At 37.6% G+C, this 19,656-nt stretch overlaps 2 protein-coding genes across 10 annotated transcripts in view; both read right to left on the bottom strand.

Moving 5' to 3' along the window:
• Nucleotides 1-10,249, bottom strand: part of LOC131028555 (nodulin homeobox) — a 184,613-nt gene extending 174,364 nt beyond the window's left edge. For 4 of the 9 annotated variants that reach the window (XM_057958851.2, XM_057958852.2, XM_057958849.2 and 1 more), the window contains exon 1: nt 9,805-10,249. Coding sequence is in view for 3 of the 9 variants with exons in the window: in XM_057958849.2 (XP_057814832.2) it covers nt 9,805-9,909 (105 nt within the window). In the remaining 6 variants the exon portion in view is untranslated. Of the gene's footprint in view, nt 1-4,899; nt 5,042-9,524; nt 9,598-9,804 lie in introns of those variants that run through there. The other 5 variants (XM_057958853.2, XM_057958855.2, XM_057958856.2 and 2 more) reach the window with 4 other exon arrangements.
• A 7,388-nt stretch (nt 10,250-17,637) lies between these two features.
• On the bottom strand, nt 17,638-18,363 carry LOC131028601 (uncharacterized). The gene has a single exon (XM_057958913.2). It carries the CDS (start codon nt 18,361-18,363, stop codon nt 17,638-17,640), a length of 726 nt encoding a protein of 241 aa, XP_057814896.2.
• Between the last annotated feature and the right edge of the window lie 1,293 nt (nt 18,364-19,656).

Raw genomic sequence — 19,656 nt, 5'->3', positions numbered from 1 at the left:
TAGAAGAAAAATTCATTGAACTCAAAAACGATGCAATCATACTTCCATAAAGACCACATTTAAAATTTGTAAGTATCAAGGGTAACTCTTTGCATCACCAGCAGGCAGTTCACTAATCTGGTGTATGAGGTCCCTCTCAGGAAGCATTGCACAAGAGGACTGTTTTTTCGTTCACCTTGTAATTGTTCAGCAAGGTGTACAACCCCATCCCCCTTATATTTGAACCTACAACCACCACCAGAGCGTGCACATGCCTCATCACCAGGCCAACTCAAGATGTACAAAACTACACTCCATCAATGCAAACACAGAGCTTCTCTAAGAAACACAAATGTCTTTACAAATAGGGCAATTCATAGGACATGTGTGTTTGTATATGTGTGCACACATCCTTTCCTTCATTATAGTTCAGTCGGCATCCATAAGAGTTCTCTCAAAAACTCTTCCAAAAATTTTCAAGCTGTTATGCACTTCCAAAGGTCATGTTTAAAAATTAAGGTGAAGCAATGGCCATTACGATGAGTTGGGCACATGTCAAGTTCTCTATGCATGTGCCATATCAGTGGATTGCAAAAATGGCTTTGTTAGTCACATAACAATAAAAGTTGTGGGCGCCTGCATATGTCTTAATGGTTGAGTCCTAAGTTCTAACATTGGTTTAGTATTGATTAGTTAGCTATACTCAATCTTACAACCAACCCTAATCGATAGTTCTAACCATCAATAGACCTCTCCAGTTTAAAGATGTAATGGGATGGTAAAAAAAATCCATGTCAAGTTGTAAATGGAAAACTGGGAATTCCAACCCCCTCGAGATCATTATAATGTGAAGCCAACCTCAAGTACAAGTCCCAAAAGAGGATTCTTAACAGAAGAAATTTTAAGATTTATAATGTATCCATCCTTCAAAACATTTACTGTGATATTGAGGCACAGAAGTTTACAAATTACAAATTTACTCATCAAAAAATGATGTCTGATTTTTTGAGATGTTAAATTGTTACATTTACAAACCATGTTACGATACCCATCAATTTTATGTTTTAATATTTATTGCTTTATCCATCTCTCTATTTTTTAATCCATTTTTCTATGCAACAACATCAATCAAAACCCTACCCTACAAACAAAGATGGACATGCAATGTACATAGTTGTCAATGGAACTAGTGTTCCACGTAGAACCGGAATTTGTTACAGCAACAAAGCCAGAAATGTAGATCTTGAAATCCTAAACACTAAACATGGAACGGGAAGGAAATTAACAGTCAACAGACACGAGATATAGTACGCACAATTTGGTATCAGCGTTTCATCAATAGACAAAAACAAAACATCAAGAATAGTTATACTCGTTGTACCCACATAATAAACAATTTCCAATATCGTTCTGACTATTTGCATCATGACATACACTAGTTATCAACCATCCATCCTGAACAACCAGTGGATAAGTCATCGTTGAGGTAGTAGGCACATTCTGACTATTTGCATCATGACATACACTAGTTATCAACCATCCATCCTGAACAACCAGTGGATAAATCATCGTTGAGGTAGTAGGCACAACGGTTGACCAAATATATAATCACAACGAGACTCATGCGACTAACTATTTTATTGGTTATATGCATACTACAATACCTTTATCTTGATGATATAAATTATAATGCATTGATCATAAACACAAGTCTATATTGAGGTTGCAAAATTGTATGAAAGATAAAGTTGACTTTTGAAAGAACAAAGCAAATAAAACAAAAAAAGAAGGCAATCGGGCAGCTATTTGCATTGACCAAAAAATGGAACTGCCTTTCAACATTACAGGTTGAAATTAGAAAGAATAGATTTGCTCTACAATTTGACCACAAGGATCTTAAATACATAGAACTCATGAAGAGATGTGTCTCTTGCATGAAACATGACTGTAAATAAATACAGTGATTAAATATAGTTTATTTTGACATCCCCATAAACTTTATTTTATCACATAGATCAACTAGATGATGGGAGCCTCCTATAAAAAATAGGATTATTAGCATACCCATTTACAAGTGAAGAACATTTGACAACAATGCCTTTTCGGAAGTATTCAAACTTATCCTTGCTCAAAGGTTTAGTGAAAATATCTGCAAGCTGCTCATTGGTTAGTGTATAGACTAGTTCAATTTCCCTATTGAGAACATGTTCACGAATAAAATGATAGTGTACTTCAATATGCTTTGTAGATGAAACACTGGATTCTTAGACACCTTTAACACACTTTGATTATCACAGCATATAATCGTTATATCAAGTTGTGGATGTTGAAGATTCTCAAGAAGTCTTCTAAAGCCATATTGATTCACAAGTTGCTGCAACAACTGCCTTGTACTCTGCTTCAGTGGATGACAAAGCAACATTAGGTTGCTTCTAACAACTCCATGAGCCAATAGCAGATCCAAGATTGAAGCAATAACCGAAGGTTGATTTTCTAGAGTTTATGCAACTTGCCCAATCTGAATCAGAAAAACCAATACGTTTGAAATCTTCATTTTTCAAAACTCCAATCCAAATTTTTGTGTTCCTCGAAGATATCTCAAAACACACTTTGCAGCTAACCAGTGACTTTGCTTGGGATAAGCCATGAATCGAGATAAGATTCCAACTGCATAAGATATGTCTAGATAAGTAGTAATTAAGTAAATCAAATTTCCTATCAAACTCCTATACAATGTTTCATTATTTAATTTACCATTTGGGTCTTCGGTCACCTTAGTACCTATCTCCATCGGTCTTAATGAAGCTTTACAGTCTTGCATTTTGAATCGTGTGAAAATTTCTTTGATATACTTCATTTGAGAAAGAAATATTTTTTAGGTGTTTGTCACACTTCAATTCCAAGAAAGTAGTGAAGTGATCCAAGATCAGACATCTCAAAATGAATCTTTATACCTAGTTTCACATCTTGTATTAGTGATTGATTATTCCCCGTAATGAGAAAGTCATCAACATATAACACAATGAATGGTACCTTGTCGTCAATTCTTCATGTATAAATTTGGATCAGTATCAGATTTTTGGAATTCTTTTTAAGAAATTACTTATCAATTTTTTAGTACCAAGCTTGTGGGGCTTATTTCAAACCATCTAGTGCCTTTTTTAATCGACAAACCATGTGTTCCTTTCCTTTTTCAAAAAATCTAGGAGGCTGTGTGACATATACCTCTTCTGTCAATTCTCCATTTAGGAATGCACTTGTTACATCCATTTGGTGAATTTCCCAGCTGTGATGGGAAGCAAGCGCTATCAACATTCTAATTCTGATCATCTTTGCAACTGGAGCAAAAGTTTCCTCATAATCAACACCTTCAATTTGTTTATAACCTTTGGCTACCAATCTAACTTGTGTTTGTCAATTGAACCATCAGATTTATACTGGATTTTGAATACCCATTTACAATCAATGGCATTCTTTCCAATAGGTAAAGGAACCAGCTCCCATGTTTGGTATTGATGAATTGAATTTATCTCTTGATTCATAGCATTATTCCATTTTTCATCCTTTATTGCTTCATCAAGAGTGCTTGGTTCATGAGCACTTAGAACACTTGAGATTAATGCATAATTGACCTCATAGTCTTGCAACCTAATAGGCATTTTTCTAGCTCCCTTGGATCTCCTTAGAGGAAGATTAGATTCTAGAGTAGACATTATGTTTGAATTTGGCACATCAATTTCTTCTCCTATAGATTCAATAGGACTTTCTAATTGTAGTTCAACATTTTTTGGTAAGCATTCATCATGGCGAATGGCTGGAAGGTGACATTCTTCTTCAAATTTTACATCTCTAGATATGTAAAGTTTGTTTGTCTTAGTACCATACAACCGCTAGGCTTTACTAGAATCATCATAGCCTACAAGGATGCATTTTTTACTCTTATCATCAAATTTTCTTCTCTTCTCTTGTGGAATATGCCTATAGGCAATGCTCCCAAAAATTCTTAAATGTCCAATTGCTGGTTTCCTTCCTGACCATGCTTTCTATGGAGAGATTCCATCTAAACTAGTAGTCAAACTTCGATTGATCAAATAGGCTTCTGTATGGACTGCTTCTCCCCATAATTTGTCATCAAGATTACAAGCCTTGAGCATGGACTTAGCTTTTACTCGAAGTGTTCTATTCACTCTTTCAGCTACTCCATTTTGTTGTGGAGTATATGGAGCTGAGAATTGCCTCTTATTTCCTTTTTGTTTGCAAAAATTGGCAAATTCATCTGAGGTATATTCCCCCCATTATCTGATCTTAAAATTTAATTCTTTGATCACTTTCATTCTCAACTTGATGTACAAAATCTTTGAAAATATCAAATGCTTCAAATTTATTCTTTAAAAAATAAACCAAACCTTTCAAGTGAAGTCATCAATGAATGTCATGAAATATCAAGATTTCCTATAGAAATTGTCTTTCTAGGTCCACAAAGATCAAAATGAACTAATTCCAACTTCTTGGAGGCTCTCCAAGCTTTTCTAGAATCAAATTTTTCAAATTTTTCTCTCTGTTGTTTCCCCATGACACAAGCTTCACAAAAACACTTCTATGTAGTGATGGCTGGAAGACCATATACTATATTTTGATCAAACATTTCCTTTAATGATCTAAGTTTAATATGCCCAAGCCTTTCATGCCATAGCTAATTTCTTGAGGCAACACTTGAAACTAAAGCTTGAGAGGAGTTTTTCCTCAAATAAAATAGGCCTCCTTTCATATATCCATCACATATTAATTTTCCCTTAATATCATATATTTCACAACCTTTTTCAAAAATAACTTTCATATTATTTGCAATAATTTGACTAACAGAAATAAGGTTTTTCTTTAATCCTGAAACAAACAAAACATTATCAATACTTGCTTTACCTTGGGTGGGAACATTTAGAGGAGCATTTCCAATTCCTTCAACATTTAATTGTGAATTAATCTCCCAATGTAATCGTGTTTCTTAATTGCTTTACTCCATTTCTCAAGTAATCAATATTGCCAGTCATGTGGTGAGTAGCTCCTGAATCAATAATCCAAACATCATTATATTGAATACATTTAGAGGCATGTGCTGTAAATAATTTATGGCTTTCATCATCTTCAACATCTGCATCAGCCATCACACTTCTTTGCTTAATATACTTCATATCTCTTATTTTTTTAAAGCAGTTCTCTTCAAAATGACCGGGAAGATTGCAATAATAACAAAGTTCATTAACATTCATAAAAAAAAGTCTTTGTTGAAACTTCTTGCCTTTGAACTTAAAGGTAAAAGCATTTGCTGATTCAACTTCATTGTCTTTATTAAACATTTCCTCATGTTATGATAATAGACCTTCTAGATCATTGAATTTTAGGTTTGTCGATTTTCCAATCAATGCAAGAGTTGTTTTAAAATTCTCAAATAATTTTGGCAAGCTATTAAGAGTTATAGAAATAAGATCTATATCAGCTATAGCCTCCCCCGCATTAATTAGACGGTTTAAAATACCCTTGATTTTTGTTAGATGTTCAATTATCAATCCATTCATTCTTAGATTATATAATTGAGTTCTAAGCATGTGTTTTTCTCACATCATTCTTATGTTCAAAGATTGTAGTACATACATATATATATATATAAAAGCAAAGTCTTTTAAGTAGGAAGCAGCTCTTGAGGGGTTCTCACTTCTTTTTCGATGAAGATTTAACCGTTAAGCAACAAGAGGAGAGAAGAGAGGAGGTGGTAAAGGTTAGAGCTGCAAGAGATGAGGGCAAAAGGGCATGGTTGTACAAGAGCAAAGCTGTTATTGCTTGTTTTGGTCCTCATACTAAATCAGAACAGCAAGGTAATAGCAAAGAGATGGCAGCAAATTCTGTAGTAGGAAGTGAAGCAACAAGGTCAACATGGCCAAACAGGGATGAAGACTCAACTTTGAGTTTTGTGTGCCAAAACAATAGCAACCAATTCCCACCCAAGCTCCCTTGGAATTGTAGAGGTTATCCTTGGAGGCGATGACCTGGGTTAGGACCTATGCAGAAGGTAGAGACATTATTTGTCTAATAGAGACACATGAGAATGATGGTTGCAAGACTCCTTTGTTTAAGGTGTATTTGAAGATGGTGGTGTGAAACAAGGCTGTGGGAAATGGCAAGGGATATGGGGGGTATAATGGTTTTAGTGAGAGAAAAAGAAGGCCATTCCATTCAGTTTGAAAGAGAAGATTCAAATAAATAGTTTGTATGGTTCAAAATCTGTGAAAATGATAGCATCATTAGAATTGTCGCATGTTATTTTGCTCTGGAAGTCTCAAAAACTTACAAAAATAATGGGCTAGACCACAAAGACCCCTTTGTAGCCTTAAAAAAGACATTGCAGTGTATGCCCAGCAAGGTGGGCAATTTTAATGCTAGGACTACAAGTGAACAAGCTAGCATACTTTGTTGTAAAGAAGATTGCAATCCTATTTGGCTCACTGAAGTAAGCAAGCATCAGTGAACAAGAATCTCAGAAAGGTTACAATCATTAACAAGATAGCATACTTTGTTCTAAAGAAGATTGCAATCCTATTTGCCTCACTGAAGTAAGCAAGCATCAATGGACAAGAGTCTTAGAAGACAACAAAGGTTAAATGATTGTAACCTTTGTTGTCTTCTGAGACTCTTGTCCACTGATGCCTGTAAACTTTACTGTCTTCTGAGACTCTTGTCCACTGATGCTTGCTTACTTCAATGAGCCAAATAGGATTGCTCTTCTTTACAACAAAGTATGCTAGCTTGTTCACTTGCAGTCCTAGCATTAAAATCGCCCACCAGAAGGACTTCACCTTGCTGGGCAAACACTGCAATGTCTTTTTTTAAGGCTACAAAGGGGTCTTTGTGGTCTAGCCCATTATTTTTGTTCCAAAGCAAAATAACACGGAACAATCCAAAAAGAAGTGAGAACCCCACAAGAGCTGCTTCTTACTTAAAGACTTTGCTTGTATATATGTATATGTATACATATACATATATATATACACATGCATATATATGTGTGTGTATATATGTGTGTGTGTGTGTGTGTGTGTGTGTACATATATATACATACACAATACATATACATACATATATACATAGTACATAGATATATATGTATACATATATATACATACATATATACATGTGTATATGCATGCATACATACATACATACATATATAGACTATAAATGTAGGTGCTAAAGATGCAATATAGATATATATAGGTGTCATATTAGCTATAGATTATATCTATATATAAGATGTTATATAAATTCTAATAAAAATAGATATAGATATAAATGTAGACGTTATATTATAATATATAGATAAGATTATATATATAGAAACCATATATAGATATACATACAAATATGTATGTCCGTGTGGCACAACTAGATCCTTTCCTTCAAAATTTGTGGCTAAGCACTACCTGCGCAAAAGATTCCAAGTCGACCATTGCAAGCTCATCCTCCGATAAGGGCAATGATGATTAATGTTTGGATGCTGATTGTGAGGATTCTGTAAGGAGAGTTTACTTGGCGAGGTCCATGTCATCAGTTTCCAATGCCAGGACACCTTCACATGGCTCCATTCCCTTAGCCTCTCACTCTTCCATCTCCACAGATGGGTTCAAGGACGAGGTTCTCAATTACTTCACCCCCATCTCTCCCACAGGTTGTTTGTGTGATAGAGGGGTTGTGACCAATACCTGTCATGACATGAGTTTGAGACCCAAATTTGATGTTGGTAATCCAAATATTATTTTGGACTGAAGGTTTCAAAGTGAAGTTTTTCAATTAACTGTGCCGTAATATGTAGATTTTATAAGTTTTGGCCTAAATTGACAGATCTGAGTACTCTATCCAATCTCCAATGCGAGCTGTGATAACAATACCACCAAAGGTGGGTTCTGTGAATCAGTGGAGAACCGACGTTTTGCCCCAAACTGAATTTTCATTGGCAATGTTTAGATCAATGCACCGTTGCAATTAGATAATACAATATCGTTGCTGCAAGTTTTTGGGTATTCTGGAGAAGGTTGTCAAGGCTACAAATTCAACTAAGCCAAGGTGCAAGACTAGTAGAGTTGAGAGGCTTATAGTTAAATTTTAACATTGTAGCGATTTCATAAATTATAAGCATAAAACAGAACTAAGGCAAGATGCCAGATGCCAGACTAATTGAGTTGAGAAGGCTTATTGTAAAATATTGGCATTGCAACGTGACAAAAATTGCAAGTGTAAAACAGAAATAAAGCAAGATGGGAGAATAGTAGAGTTGAGAAGGCTTATAATTAAATTTTGACATGGTAACGATGTCAAAAGATGTAAGTGTAGAACAGAACTAGGCATGGCAGAATTTACTGACCGTGCAGTCATAAAATGCAGAAAACATGGAGCAATGAGATGTCTGGGTGGGTGGAGTTTAAACAACAGAAGATGTTCAGTGATGGAAAGGATTGTAGTCGAATGATGAATATCAAAGGTTACGTGAGGATTGTAACTTAAGCAAGTTACATTTAAGTTTAGTGTATGCATAGAGCTGAGAACATGAGATATAAATACTTCTATCCACATATTGTTGAGATTAAATTAAAAAAAATGTTGGAAGGATTGCAATATGATAAACACTAAAAAGAAATTTTTAAATATATAAGGAAGAATTTCTTTTTCAATCCAATAATAATGACCTCATATTCACACAAATTAGTTCTCCTTAAAATATTAATTCAGTCCAATAACAATCTTATATTCACATGAACTAGTTCCCCTTAAATATTTTTGAATTAAATTTTCTACTGAGATCAATATTAAATTATTTTAATATAAAAATCTATCTCACATATTTCATTTTCATAATCTCCAATCCAAATTCATTCAAGAATTTTACTTTGGAGATGGATGTGATAACAGTAGAAATAAAATGTCCAAACATATGACAAGTGTATACACAAAAGGGGCATAAAAAGCGTTATGTAAATATAAATACCTAAAACATATGATAGAAGAATGGCTATTATAAGAAGAAGAATGTATTAGAAAGAGGTATCAAAAATTCAATTTGGGAGGTAGCAATGAAAATAAAAGATTATTTAAGACTGTATCAATAATGATATAGATCATAGATATAAGACTTGGGACTCAACTGCCAAGCAGAGTTCGGCTCATCATACCACCGAAGCAAAACTTGTGTCATGAATTGAATCCATTCTGGTGCGCTATGAGTCACTCAAGATTCTAGACTCGGGTCAATTATGACTAGCCTGAAGAGTCTCGTAACCGTGATGTAGATAAATTGGGCATGTTTTTGTTCACTAGCACGAAAATATCATAACTCATATAAAAAAATTCTTTCGCTTTCAAATGTATTTTGTCTATACCCTTCTAGACATCATGGAATTGTATATAAAAATACCACTAGTCAAGGAAACCATCTTTACATCAAAGGCAGATAGCCTATTCCACATCTCTACATAAACTCGTTTGTTTACATGAAAACTCACATTACAAATATCAGAGAAGCTCTGAAACCTTACGTCCGAAGCACACAAACAGATTCTGATACTCGCAAAAAACCTAAAATAAAATCACCAACAAATAGTCGAGCTTAAGATTATAATTTTATCACTGATTTTCTAGTAAGCTAAAATAACGTAGAAAAGGTAGTCTGCCCTAGATCGTTCGTCGACTGCTTCAATAAACACATACATGCATGGAACCAGACACAACTTTCTGAATTGATTGTAAAAGAGAAGATACAGCATATACAGTGGTTTGTCTTACCTCGGTAAAATCGCGGCAAAGGGTATCCATACCGATAGAGAACTTTGAATCCTTTCTAATTTTCCCTCCGCAATCACACCACCTTAAATAAATATGGGTTTCCATCCAAGGAAGAGGTCACATGAACAGTCATTCTCACACCCCGTGAAATGCTCCAAGTTTGTCATGTTGTTGCTGCTGTCGATTAGCCACATCTCTGTAGGCCCTTTCCTATCAATCAGTTTGTAAGTCCACAAAACTTATAGTAACGATCCTAAGAATGAGAAAATACAAATTAAAAAAAGGCTAGAGAGAGCTCATGAAGTACGACACATGTTGAGATAATGATGGGAGTGAGATATGCATTTAAATCAAAATGAAGAGTATTATTGATGTTGACGTGGTTTTAGTTCCATCGTAGCGCACTATATTCCCATGCTGGTTATAAGGGTTAATGACGAAAAAACTCGAGATTTGTGATGGAATGAACATTCGCAATAAATAGTATCATGAGAAAGGGCAAATGAATTAATTGTGTCAGTTAACAAAAGATTTTAGAGGAGAAGAAAGAGTTGTTTATTTTTATTTTTTTTTGTTATTTTCGATTTGATGTTTTCAATGTACAATTTTAGTATGTAATTGGCTTGTATTTTATTAATTAAGAAATAATAGTACATATATTCAAAATATATATATTTTTATATATAAATTTGGATATTTTAATATGTTTATTAATTTTATTAATTTATTTATTGATTATATTTATAATTATGTTCTTTATATATTATTGTAAGCATATCAGTATCTTTTTTTCTAAAATTTTAATTCTTATTATTTGTAAATGTGGGTGTCAAAAAATGTAAATTGTGTGTCGAGTTTTATGGATATGAAGACAGCATCCTAGCACACTTGCATGACATTAATTGACACATTGAAAAGATATTAAAACACGAAAGCTTTCCTTCATTTGTAATAATTAATTATCAATCCTCATTTGTGGATAGTGTGCATTAACAACCCTTGCTATTAGTGTGGGAGTTAAGCTTGCTTAGGAGTGTTAAGGAGCTACATGTCTATTCTTAGCCATGTTTTATTTTTAACTAGACTAAATTATGTGCGCATGCCTATTTTTACGAATCAGTATTTCTAAATAGTTGTTTTTGATATTAAAAGCAGCCAAAACAAGGGGGCTGACCCAGGAATAAAACAAAGAAACAGTGGCAAGCCAACTGTCAGCAGAACAACAGCAAAATTACAGCCCTCTTACTTTCCTTTATCAAAAACTATGATCATTCTATGTAAGTTCAGCAGATATATAAAAGTCTTAATAAATATTTTAAACATTTGCCACACAGGCCAACAGGTAGATAAGTTCAAATATAAACAGAAATTAAAACTATCAGCCCGAAGGCTACTAGGGCCGAACAAAAAACTAGACTTCCGAGACATAGAAACAGACTATTTCTTTTTTCCATGGCTCCTCTTGGGGAGGAGCTTCCTAGCCCATTCCTTGGTGAGGAATTTGAAAAGGGCCCTATAGTCCTCATCTTCCTTGCTTTTGCCTTTGGTAGAACTTTCCTGCAGAAGACACAGAGTGGTCGCCGAGCAACGCATCATGTTCAAAGCAAACATTGAGATGTCTTATAGCTTGTTTTCCATTGCCTCCATTCTACTGGTGATTTCTTGCACATTGTCAAACGAAACCTCCACTTTCTTACCCAACTCCGCCAGGTTGTTGTCTTCCTCCTTTATGCTGCTCACTTCCTCCACCACCATCATCTTCTCGAACCTGAGAGTCGAGGAGGGAGAATTTGTCTAGGATTTGGGGCCGACCTCCAGACTCATAGAATTTTTAGGGCTTTCAGAGGCATGGGTGGAGCTAACAGAGTGGGGGGTCGAGGTAGACTGAAACAGGGCCACATTCTCAGATGGGATGGAATTCCCAGTTTCATGGGAAGAGGAGGGGTCTCTTAGTGATTTTTCAGGGGGTTTGGAGGCCAGTCTCACTGAACGGCAGGGGATGTTGGCCTCATCTATAATTTCCATATCGGAATCAATCTCCTAGATTCTAACTTTCTTAGGGGTTCTAACATCCTCAGGAGGGCACTTTTTATTTTTCTTACTGCAAGAGCCAATTTCAAGTAGCTGAGAAGGGCTTGTATCAAATTTAATGGTAGCAATAGTTGGGGGACGGTTATAAGCCACATTCTGGACGGAGATAGTTTGGGGAGGGAAAAGGGTCAGGTGGAAGTTGTAGAGATGAAGGATGAGGCCTTGGTGCAGAAAGGGGAAGTCTTTTCCTTTTTTCTTGGCCTCAGCAATATCCTTAACATTTGAATCCAGCAAATGAAGCAGGAAAAACGGAATGGAAATGTAATCCTTGTTTCTAAGGTGGTTAAGGAACAGGAGGTGGTTATAGTAAAAGATTCCATACCTTCCCTCCAGAGTGAAATATTTCATAATGATATAGAAGACCTCGTCCCACGGTGGTGGAAGCTCCTCCCGATTGAAGTCACCCGCCCTCTTCACTGAGTTTTTACCTTCACGAAAGAACCGGTTCAGGCTGGTGGTATCTGAAATGCAGCTCTGTTTCTTCCATTTCCTCCCCTCCATAGATAGACCTGTCGCTTGAGCAATTACTTCTTCATTTATTTCGAAGGAGATACCCCCCATGGTAACCCTCCTATCCTCCCAGGAAGCCACAAACTGCTTAGACAATCTCTCATCGTTCCCTTTCATGCTTTCCATAAATTTGTCAATCCCACCTTCCAAACAGACAAACCACACCATCGGCTTAGCTTTAAAATCGTCAGTTTTGTCGAGTTCCATTCTTAGCCTGTCACCCCCCATAGCCGTTTCCTCCATCTTAGCAGAGCAGAGGAGAAACTGGGTAGTAGAAACACAAAGACGAACCAAAGCAAGAGCAAAGTTGTGATAAGCACTTAGCCAATCCTGAGATAAAATCAGGTAATAAACAGTGTGATTCTTGCAAATTGTGCCTAAGTAGATATTGCATTCATGAAATCTACTATACTCGTGCAGACCCTCAATCCAACCAATGTGATTTGACCTATCCCAGTTGTCGCCTTTATCGTCGCCAATAAACTCCGTCCGAATGATAATTAGGAAATTACCATTCCTGATGTCAGTACTATCATCATTAATAAACCCCTTTTGAAGGTGATGACAAGGCCATTCGTGGCTACGTGGTAGACCGAGCCCATGATGGGTGGGTTTCCCTTCTAAATTTAAAATTTGAAAATTGGCTCTCTTCATCTGGTAATAGTTATACGGGTTCATCATTGGACTTGGTTTTTTTCAGTCTCTAAGATCACCTTGGTGGTTATTGGCACCAAATTGGGGTTCCTACAACATCGTAAGTCATTCTGCAACCTTCCCACTACCGCCATAGAGTCCACAGCAGCATTCCCTTCTCTAAAGATATGGCGGATGGTGAAGTCGTCAAGGTTTGCTAGAAGCATCCTAGCATCCCTCAAAATGGGATCCACTTTCCACCCGGTAGCAGATCTACCACTCACCATTTCAACAATGATTTGTGAGTCGCCTTCAATTTCCAGATGTTTAATGCTAATGGATGTGACAAATCTCGGACCCCATAGGAGTGTCATTCCCTCAGCCTGAGTGACGATATGGTTCTTTAGGTTGCCCACGTAAGTTGCAACAATATTCCCCAAGTGGTCACCGATGATTCCACCTCCAGCTTGGCAGGCATTTTGGGCAGACCCATCAAAGTTTAGTTTGTACCAATGGGGTTTTGGGGCTAACCATTTGGTCTTTTTCCTTTTGATTTTAGCATTGTTGTTGAAGACTTCAAACTCAGGGGGGAGCTTCCAAAGTTTAGCAATTTTTCTCCATCGAATTAGGAGGATTGAGGGGGGTTTTCCACTTAGTCACAGATATATTATCAAAAATCATTTTCAGGCAATTGTAGAAAACACTATCCAAGGGGGCTTTAGCACCTCTGAAAATTATGTTGTTTCTTTCTTTCCAGACCCCCCAACAGATTAATGCTATTCTAAAAAACCCAGTACGGGCCACATTTTTCAAGAGTTCTGGTCCATAAGTGTCCAGCGAAGGGGCAGTGGATGAAAAGGTGGTCAATTATTTCATCTTCAGCCTTACAAAGAATGCATCTATTGGAAAGTTGGAAACCCCTCCTTTTTAGATTGTCCTGAGTTGAGATTTTTCCATGCATTAGGGACTACCAAAAGAAGTTGACTTTGGGGATCAGTTGAGAGTTCCATATCTTCCTCCAACACTCAACATCGTCAGTGGGTCTCAGGAGTTGTTTGTAAGCAGACTTAACTGAGAAAGCCCCTGACTGGGTCCCCTTCCAAATGAATATATCTTCCTAAGGAGCAAGGGGAATTCTACATTCTAGCATAAGCTCTTGCAGCTTGAGAGCAATGGGTAACAGGTTGGGCCGATTAGAGAATATATGGGCAATGTTCTTCCATCTTCCTCTTCCTGATTCCATATAATCAACAATGTAATCCCCCAGGTGCTCCTTTAGGTGATACATAATTTGGCAGAAACGAGTGTCTGCCAGAGGTTTGTCTTCCACCCAAGAGTCTTCCCAAAACCTAATCTTTCTACCATTTCCAATCTGCCATTTCAGTCCTTCTCTGATAATCGATCTTCTTTTCAGGATGTTATTCTATAGTTTAGACCCCTAAGGAAGGTCTCTCGTATTCAAGTTACAATAGGATTGCTCCCTATCCAGATACTTGGCCCTAATAATGTTACACCAGTCCACCTCACCTTTAGCTAGGGTTCATCCCACTTTTGCAATTTAAGCCTTATTCAAGGCATTTATCTTTTTAATACCAAGTCCTCCCATGGATTTGGGTAAGCAAATAGTGTCCCATTTTACCAAAGCACCAGATTTTTTTTCCTCCATACCCATCCATAGGAAGGTTCTTTGGATTTTCTCAAGTTTTTCCCCCATGGCACCAGATAGTTTGAACAAGGAAAGGAAGTATATCGGGGTGCCCTGGAGGGAAGTAGCAAGGAGTTGAAGCTTGCCCGCACTGCTAAGGAATTTCCCTTTCCAACTAGCAATTTTCTTCTGTATCCGCTCAAGGATAGTATTCCAGAAAGCAGGGGTGACCTCTTTGACAATGAGGGGGAGACCCAGATAAGTCCCCGGAAGAGCAGCAATCTTACATCCCAATATAGAGAGGATTTTAAGCTGAAGGTCATCAAAGGTGTTGAAGAAGAAGAGATTGCTCTTATCATAATTGATACATTTCCCTGAAGCCTTGGCGTAATCCACTAATAAATTCTTCCATAGTTTGGCCTCAATTACAGATGACATACCAAATAGGAAGGTGTCATCAACAAATTGTTGGATAACTGAGGGGGGGATCGTAGAAGCAACTGTGAATCCCTCTAGTCTATCATTGATCATCATATCAACCACATTTCTATTCAACACTTTAGCAATCATGATGAAAAGATAAGGTGACATAGGATCTCCTTGTCGAATACCTTTTTCAGCCTTAAAATAGCCCCTAGGGGTCCCATTGATCAAGACCGAGAATTGGACCATAGTAACACATTCCTGAATCATATCAACAACCTTCTGATTGAAGCCCAGTTTTGAGAGAGTTTTAAATAAAAAGCACCAGTTGACTTTATCATAAGATTTTGAAATGTCGAGCTTAAAAGCCATACCTGGGGTTCTTCTCTTATCCATGGAGTGGATTATTTTGTGAGTGGCAATGGCAGCATCCAGAATTTGGCGACCAGGGACAAAACCTTTCTGGGAAGGACTGATAAACTTTGCCAAAAGAGGCTTGATTCTATTCACAAGGACCTTGGAAATTATTTTGTAGATAGAATTGCAGAGGCTTATAAGTCGAAAGTCCTTCATGCAATTGGGGTTTGATGACTTAGGGACAAGAACAATGTAGGTGTTATTCAGTTTTTTCAGTAATTTACCAGTCTTGAAGAAATCTTTCACTGCTTTAGTAACATCATAATTAACGATGTCCCAATAATATTGGAAAAACGTCGAGGGGAAGGCATCCGGGCCCGAGGTCTTGAAAGCACCCATCGCAAAGACTACCATATGGACCTCCTACGAGGGATAGGAGCAAGGAGTTGATAGTTATCCTCCTCCCCAATGGCATTAGGGAGCTTACTCAAAATACTGTCTTGGAGGGACACATTGTTCCTTCCAAACTCTGTACACATTCTAATGAAGAAGTCAGTGGCATTTTGGCCAATTTGGGATTCTCCAGTGATCTCCTGATCTGAGCCATCCTTTAGACTTTTAATATAGTTTCTCCTTTTATGGATGCTCGCCGAGCGATGGAAGAAGGTCGAGTTTTTGTCCCCCTCTTTCAGCCACTGAATTCTGGATCTTTGTTTCCAGTAGATTTCCTCCTTGGAGAGGATTTCCTTCTAGTTCTTACGGCATTCATCTTCCTCAACTAGCATAGAGTGAGGGGGTCACCTGTTGCCATATTACACTGGATTTGTTCTAGTCTGGAGCAAAACTCCTTTTTCTTATTGAAGATGTCACCAAAATTTGCCTTATTCCAACCTTTGACTTCCCTGCGAATGAGGTTCAGTTTCTCAGTAATTCTGAACATAGTCGTCCCTTGAATCGGGGTAGCCCACCAACCCTTGACCAGGTCTCTGAAATCCAGGTGGGAGGCCCATGTAATCTCATAGTAGAAAAGGGGGGGACCTAGGTAGGGTCTATCCTTCCAATGGAGTAGGAGGGGGTTATGATCAGAAGTTGTCCTTGGGAGAGTCTTAAGGTAGGAGTTGTGGCCAATATCCCAATTGGTAGAGATGAGGAATCTATCCAGTCTGACTTGAATTAGGTGATTGCCTTTCCTATTATTCGACCAAGTGTAAGGGACACCCTGAAGATCAAGATCAAAGAGTCTAGTGACATTAATGAGGTTGGCGAGATCTCCCATGCTATCTGTAAAATCAACTAGACCTCCACATTTTTCTAAGGGGTAGAGCGGAGTATTAAAGTCTCCAACCAGCATGTACTGAGACTTCTGGTTCTCCAAGATGAGTTCAAAAATGTCCTCCCACACCAGACGCCTTACCACTTTGGAGTTGGGGGCATATATATTGAACAAGTGCCAGTAGTGCTCACCATGTTGAAAAGTAACCGCTAAGAAGTTTTGATTGCTAACATAAATCTTTCCTTTGATTTTGAGGGGGTCCCAGAGGGTAGAAATTCCCCCAAAAGCCCCCAAAGCATCCACATACAAAAAGGCAACCCCCGGCCAAAGTTTACCAGCAATGGTTGCAAAAGTTTGGTAAGACATTTTAACCTCCTGAAGAAGACAAATATCAAGTTTCATTTCCAAGATATACTTTTTTATAGCAAATTGCTTCTGGGGACTATTGAGACCCCTTATGTTCCAGGAGAGGAACTTCATTTCTTATTTTTGTTGATTCCATCAAGGGTCAGTTGTATGCCCCTTGCAATGTCCCTTGCCATAACTTTATGTCTCAGCACCCTTTCTGAAGGTCTTCCGACTTTATTTTCAGTACCCCCCACATCTGCTTTCTTAGCCTTGGGTTTCTTCTTATGGTTCATCCATTCCTCATTGTCAGTCAGAGGAGATCCAGGCGGTGATAACTTCATAGGATGAGTCGATATGGGGGATTTTTCTACTTGAACAGACGTCTCCGCCTTGCTAGGGGAACAAGGGGGGGGGTGTGATTAACAACTTTTTCACACCTAAGGGGGTCATAGCTCCATCGAGGTTGGATGATTGAGGGGTTGTGGGGATAGAAATAGCCAGAGGCTTGGGGGAGAGGTAGTTATTACTCGTAGCCATGGAGGGGGGAGAGGGATCAGAGAATAGCCGAAGGGATTTCACCCTCTTCCAGGGGTACAACTAGGCTAACTTTCTTCACATAATCAACTAGGGTTTTTAAGATCTCAAGGATCTTTTCAGTGTGGGGGTAGTCATCAAGGATTTCTTTTGCATTATGCAGTCCCAAGGAGGCTGATGAAGAGGGAGCACTTGGGTTGATGGGTTCATCTATAATAACCTTTTCTTTCAGCTTGGGTTCTGCAAACTCCTGGGTCTTACACTCAACATAAGTGTGCCCTTGTTTAGCACACTTTTGACAGAAAAGGGTAGCATTTTCATAAACAATGGCATGGGACCATTTTCCCCAATTCGAGTTTAGAGAAACAAAATTAGGGAGAGCTTTGTTAATCGCAACATTAACACAAAAACATGCATAAAGCAACCTGGATTTAGCCAGAGTGACCAAATCTGTTGTAACATAGCTACCGAATGAGTTTCCAATCCAGCGGAAGATCTGTTCATCCCAGAATTCCAGCGGTAGACCAGGTAGTCTAACCCAAATAGGAGCCATGCGGTTGAGTTCAGCTGAGGGGTCAAAACCAGACTTCCATTTAGCTAGAGTTAGGAAATGCTTCCCATATGCCCAGGAGCCTGAGAGGACAAAGATCAGGTCTTTCTTCGTAGTTAACTTAAAAAGGAAGAGACCACCTGGCATTGCCGAGATGTCAACACTACCCTTTAGTTCCATCTTGATTTGGCCCATCTCCTAATCATGTCAATAGATGGCCTGAAGAAGAAGAAGCATCCAACTATCACCAAGTGAAGAGATGAAACGATTTTATCCATGAGATTGTTCGGGAGCTCGATCTCCGTTCCTTTGTCAGTTTGGGTAAAGTTAGCCAAAGCCGCTTCCAAAGTCGGATTAGTGGACCCGAAAAGGGCGTTTTTCCAATTGGATTTGCAATCTTTCTTACCAAGCTCTACATTCTTCTGTCCGACAGCAGATTCTAGCTCGGGGAGGGGTATATTCTTCACTCCATCATTCAGGCTAGAGTCCATCGGTACCAAAGCTGAAGAGGAGGAAGGAATATCAAACTTGGCGGTTTTTTTCGTATGACCCGCAGACAGTGGGCTCCCAGTAGCAGAACTAGCAGCATGTGAACCGATCGTGGTATTGAGTTGGGGGTCTGATTGCAGGGAGGAAGGGACCTCCCTAGAGGGGGCGGTCATGCAGACGACTCAAATTCAAACGTAGGGAAAGGTGGGAAAGTTACAGAGCTAGGTTTTGTTGACAATAATGGCTATTGTTACATGCATTTCTAAATAGTTGTTGCTCTATATGTGTATCCATATTGTGAGTAAAATCATTTATTCAATTATTGCATTTATATTTATGTATTTGCGTTGTATTATGTGTTTTATTGTAGTTTGGAGCAAACAACACATGTGTGCTTAACTCATGTGGCATGAACCAATACACTCTAATGATCCAAAAATCTTGGCCAATAATTTGATATGGTATCAAAATGCCATTTTCGTATATGAATGTCATTTTATTTGTTGATAATTATTTAGAAAATATTGGATTCATCATTTGAAAAATTACTTGCATTTAGTAGCCATTTTTTTGTTGGAGACAATTTTGTATTAGATTCACATCTTTTGCACATCAAATAGGAAAAAATTGTATGGATTTTGTTCACAACGACAAAAAAAATTCTTTTTATTGGTTTTTGCAAATAGCGAGCAAATCTTGCAAAAGGAGCTATTAAAATAACAAGACATGACTATTTCACTTGCAAGCTAAAGTTGAATTTACATCGCAATTGCATCTTATACACATTGGCAAGAAAATTGCTTTCTAAGTTTTCATCATAGTGTAAAAAAACTTTGTGGTTATCTATTAATCTTTGCATGCAATAAATTTTTTTACACAAACTAAATCAAAAACATCCCAAGCCATCATTGGCAAAAAATATATATTGTAATCTTTTGATAGGTAACTTGAAATCGTGTTGTTTTCTTCAAATATTCATATTTTTTTCATTTATTGGAC

Source organism: Cryptomeria japonica, chromosome 8 (assembly GCF_030272615.1).
Source record: "Cryptomeria japonica chromosome 8, Sugi_1.0, whole genome shotgun sequence".
Lineage (NCBI taxonomy): Eukaryota > Viridiplantae > Streptophyta > Pinopsida > Cupressales > Cupressaceae > Cryptomeria > Cryptomeria japonica.
The sequence above is the reverse complement of the archived record's forward strand: the minus strand, read 5'-3'. Positions and strand labels throughout refer to the sequence as shown.

Bases quoted from the DNA above. Each gene is read 5' to 3' on its own strand.
- LOC131028601 (XM_057958913.2), bottom strand. From the start codon at position 18,363: ATGGGCCAAATCAAGATGGAACTAAAGGGTAGTGTTGACATCTCGGCA.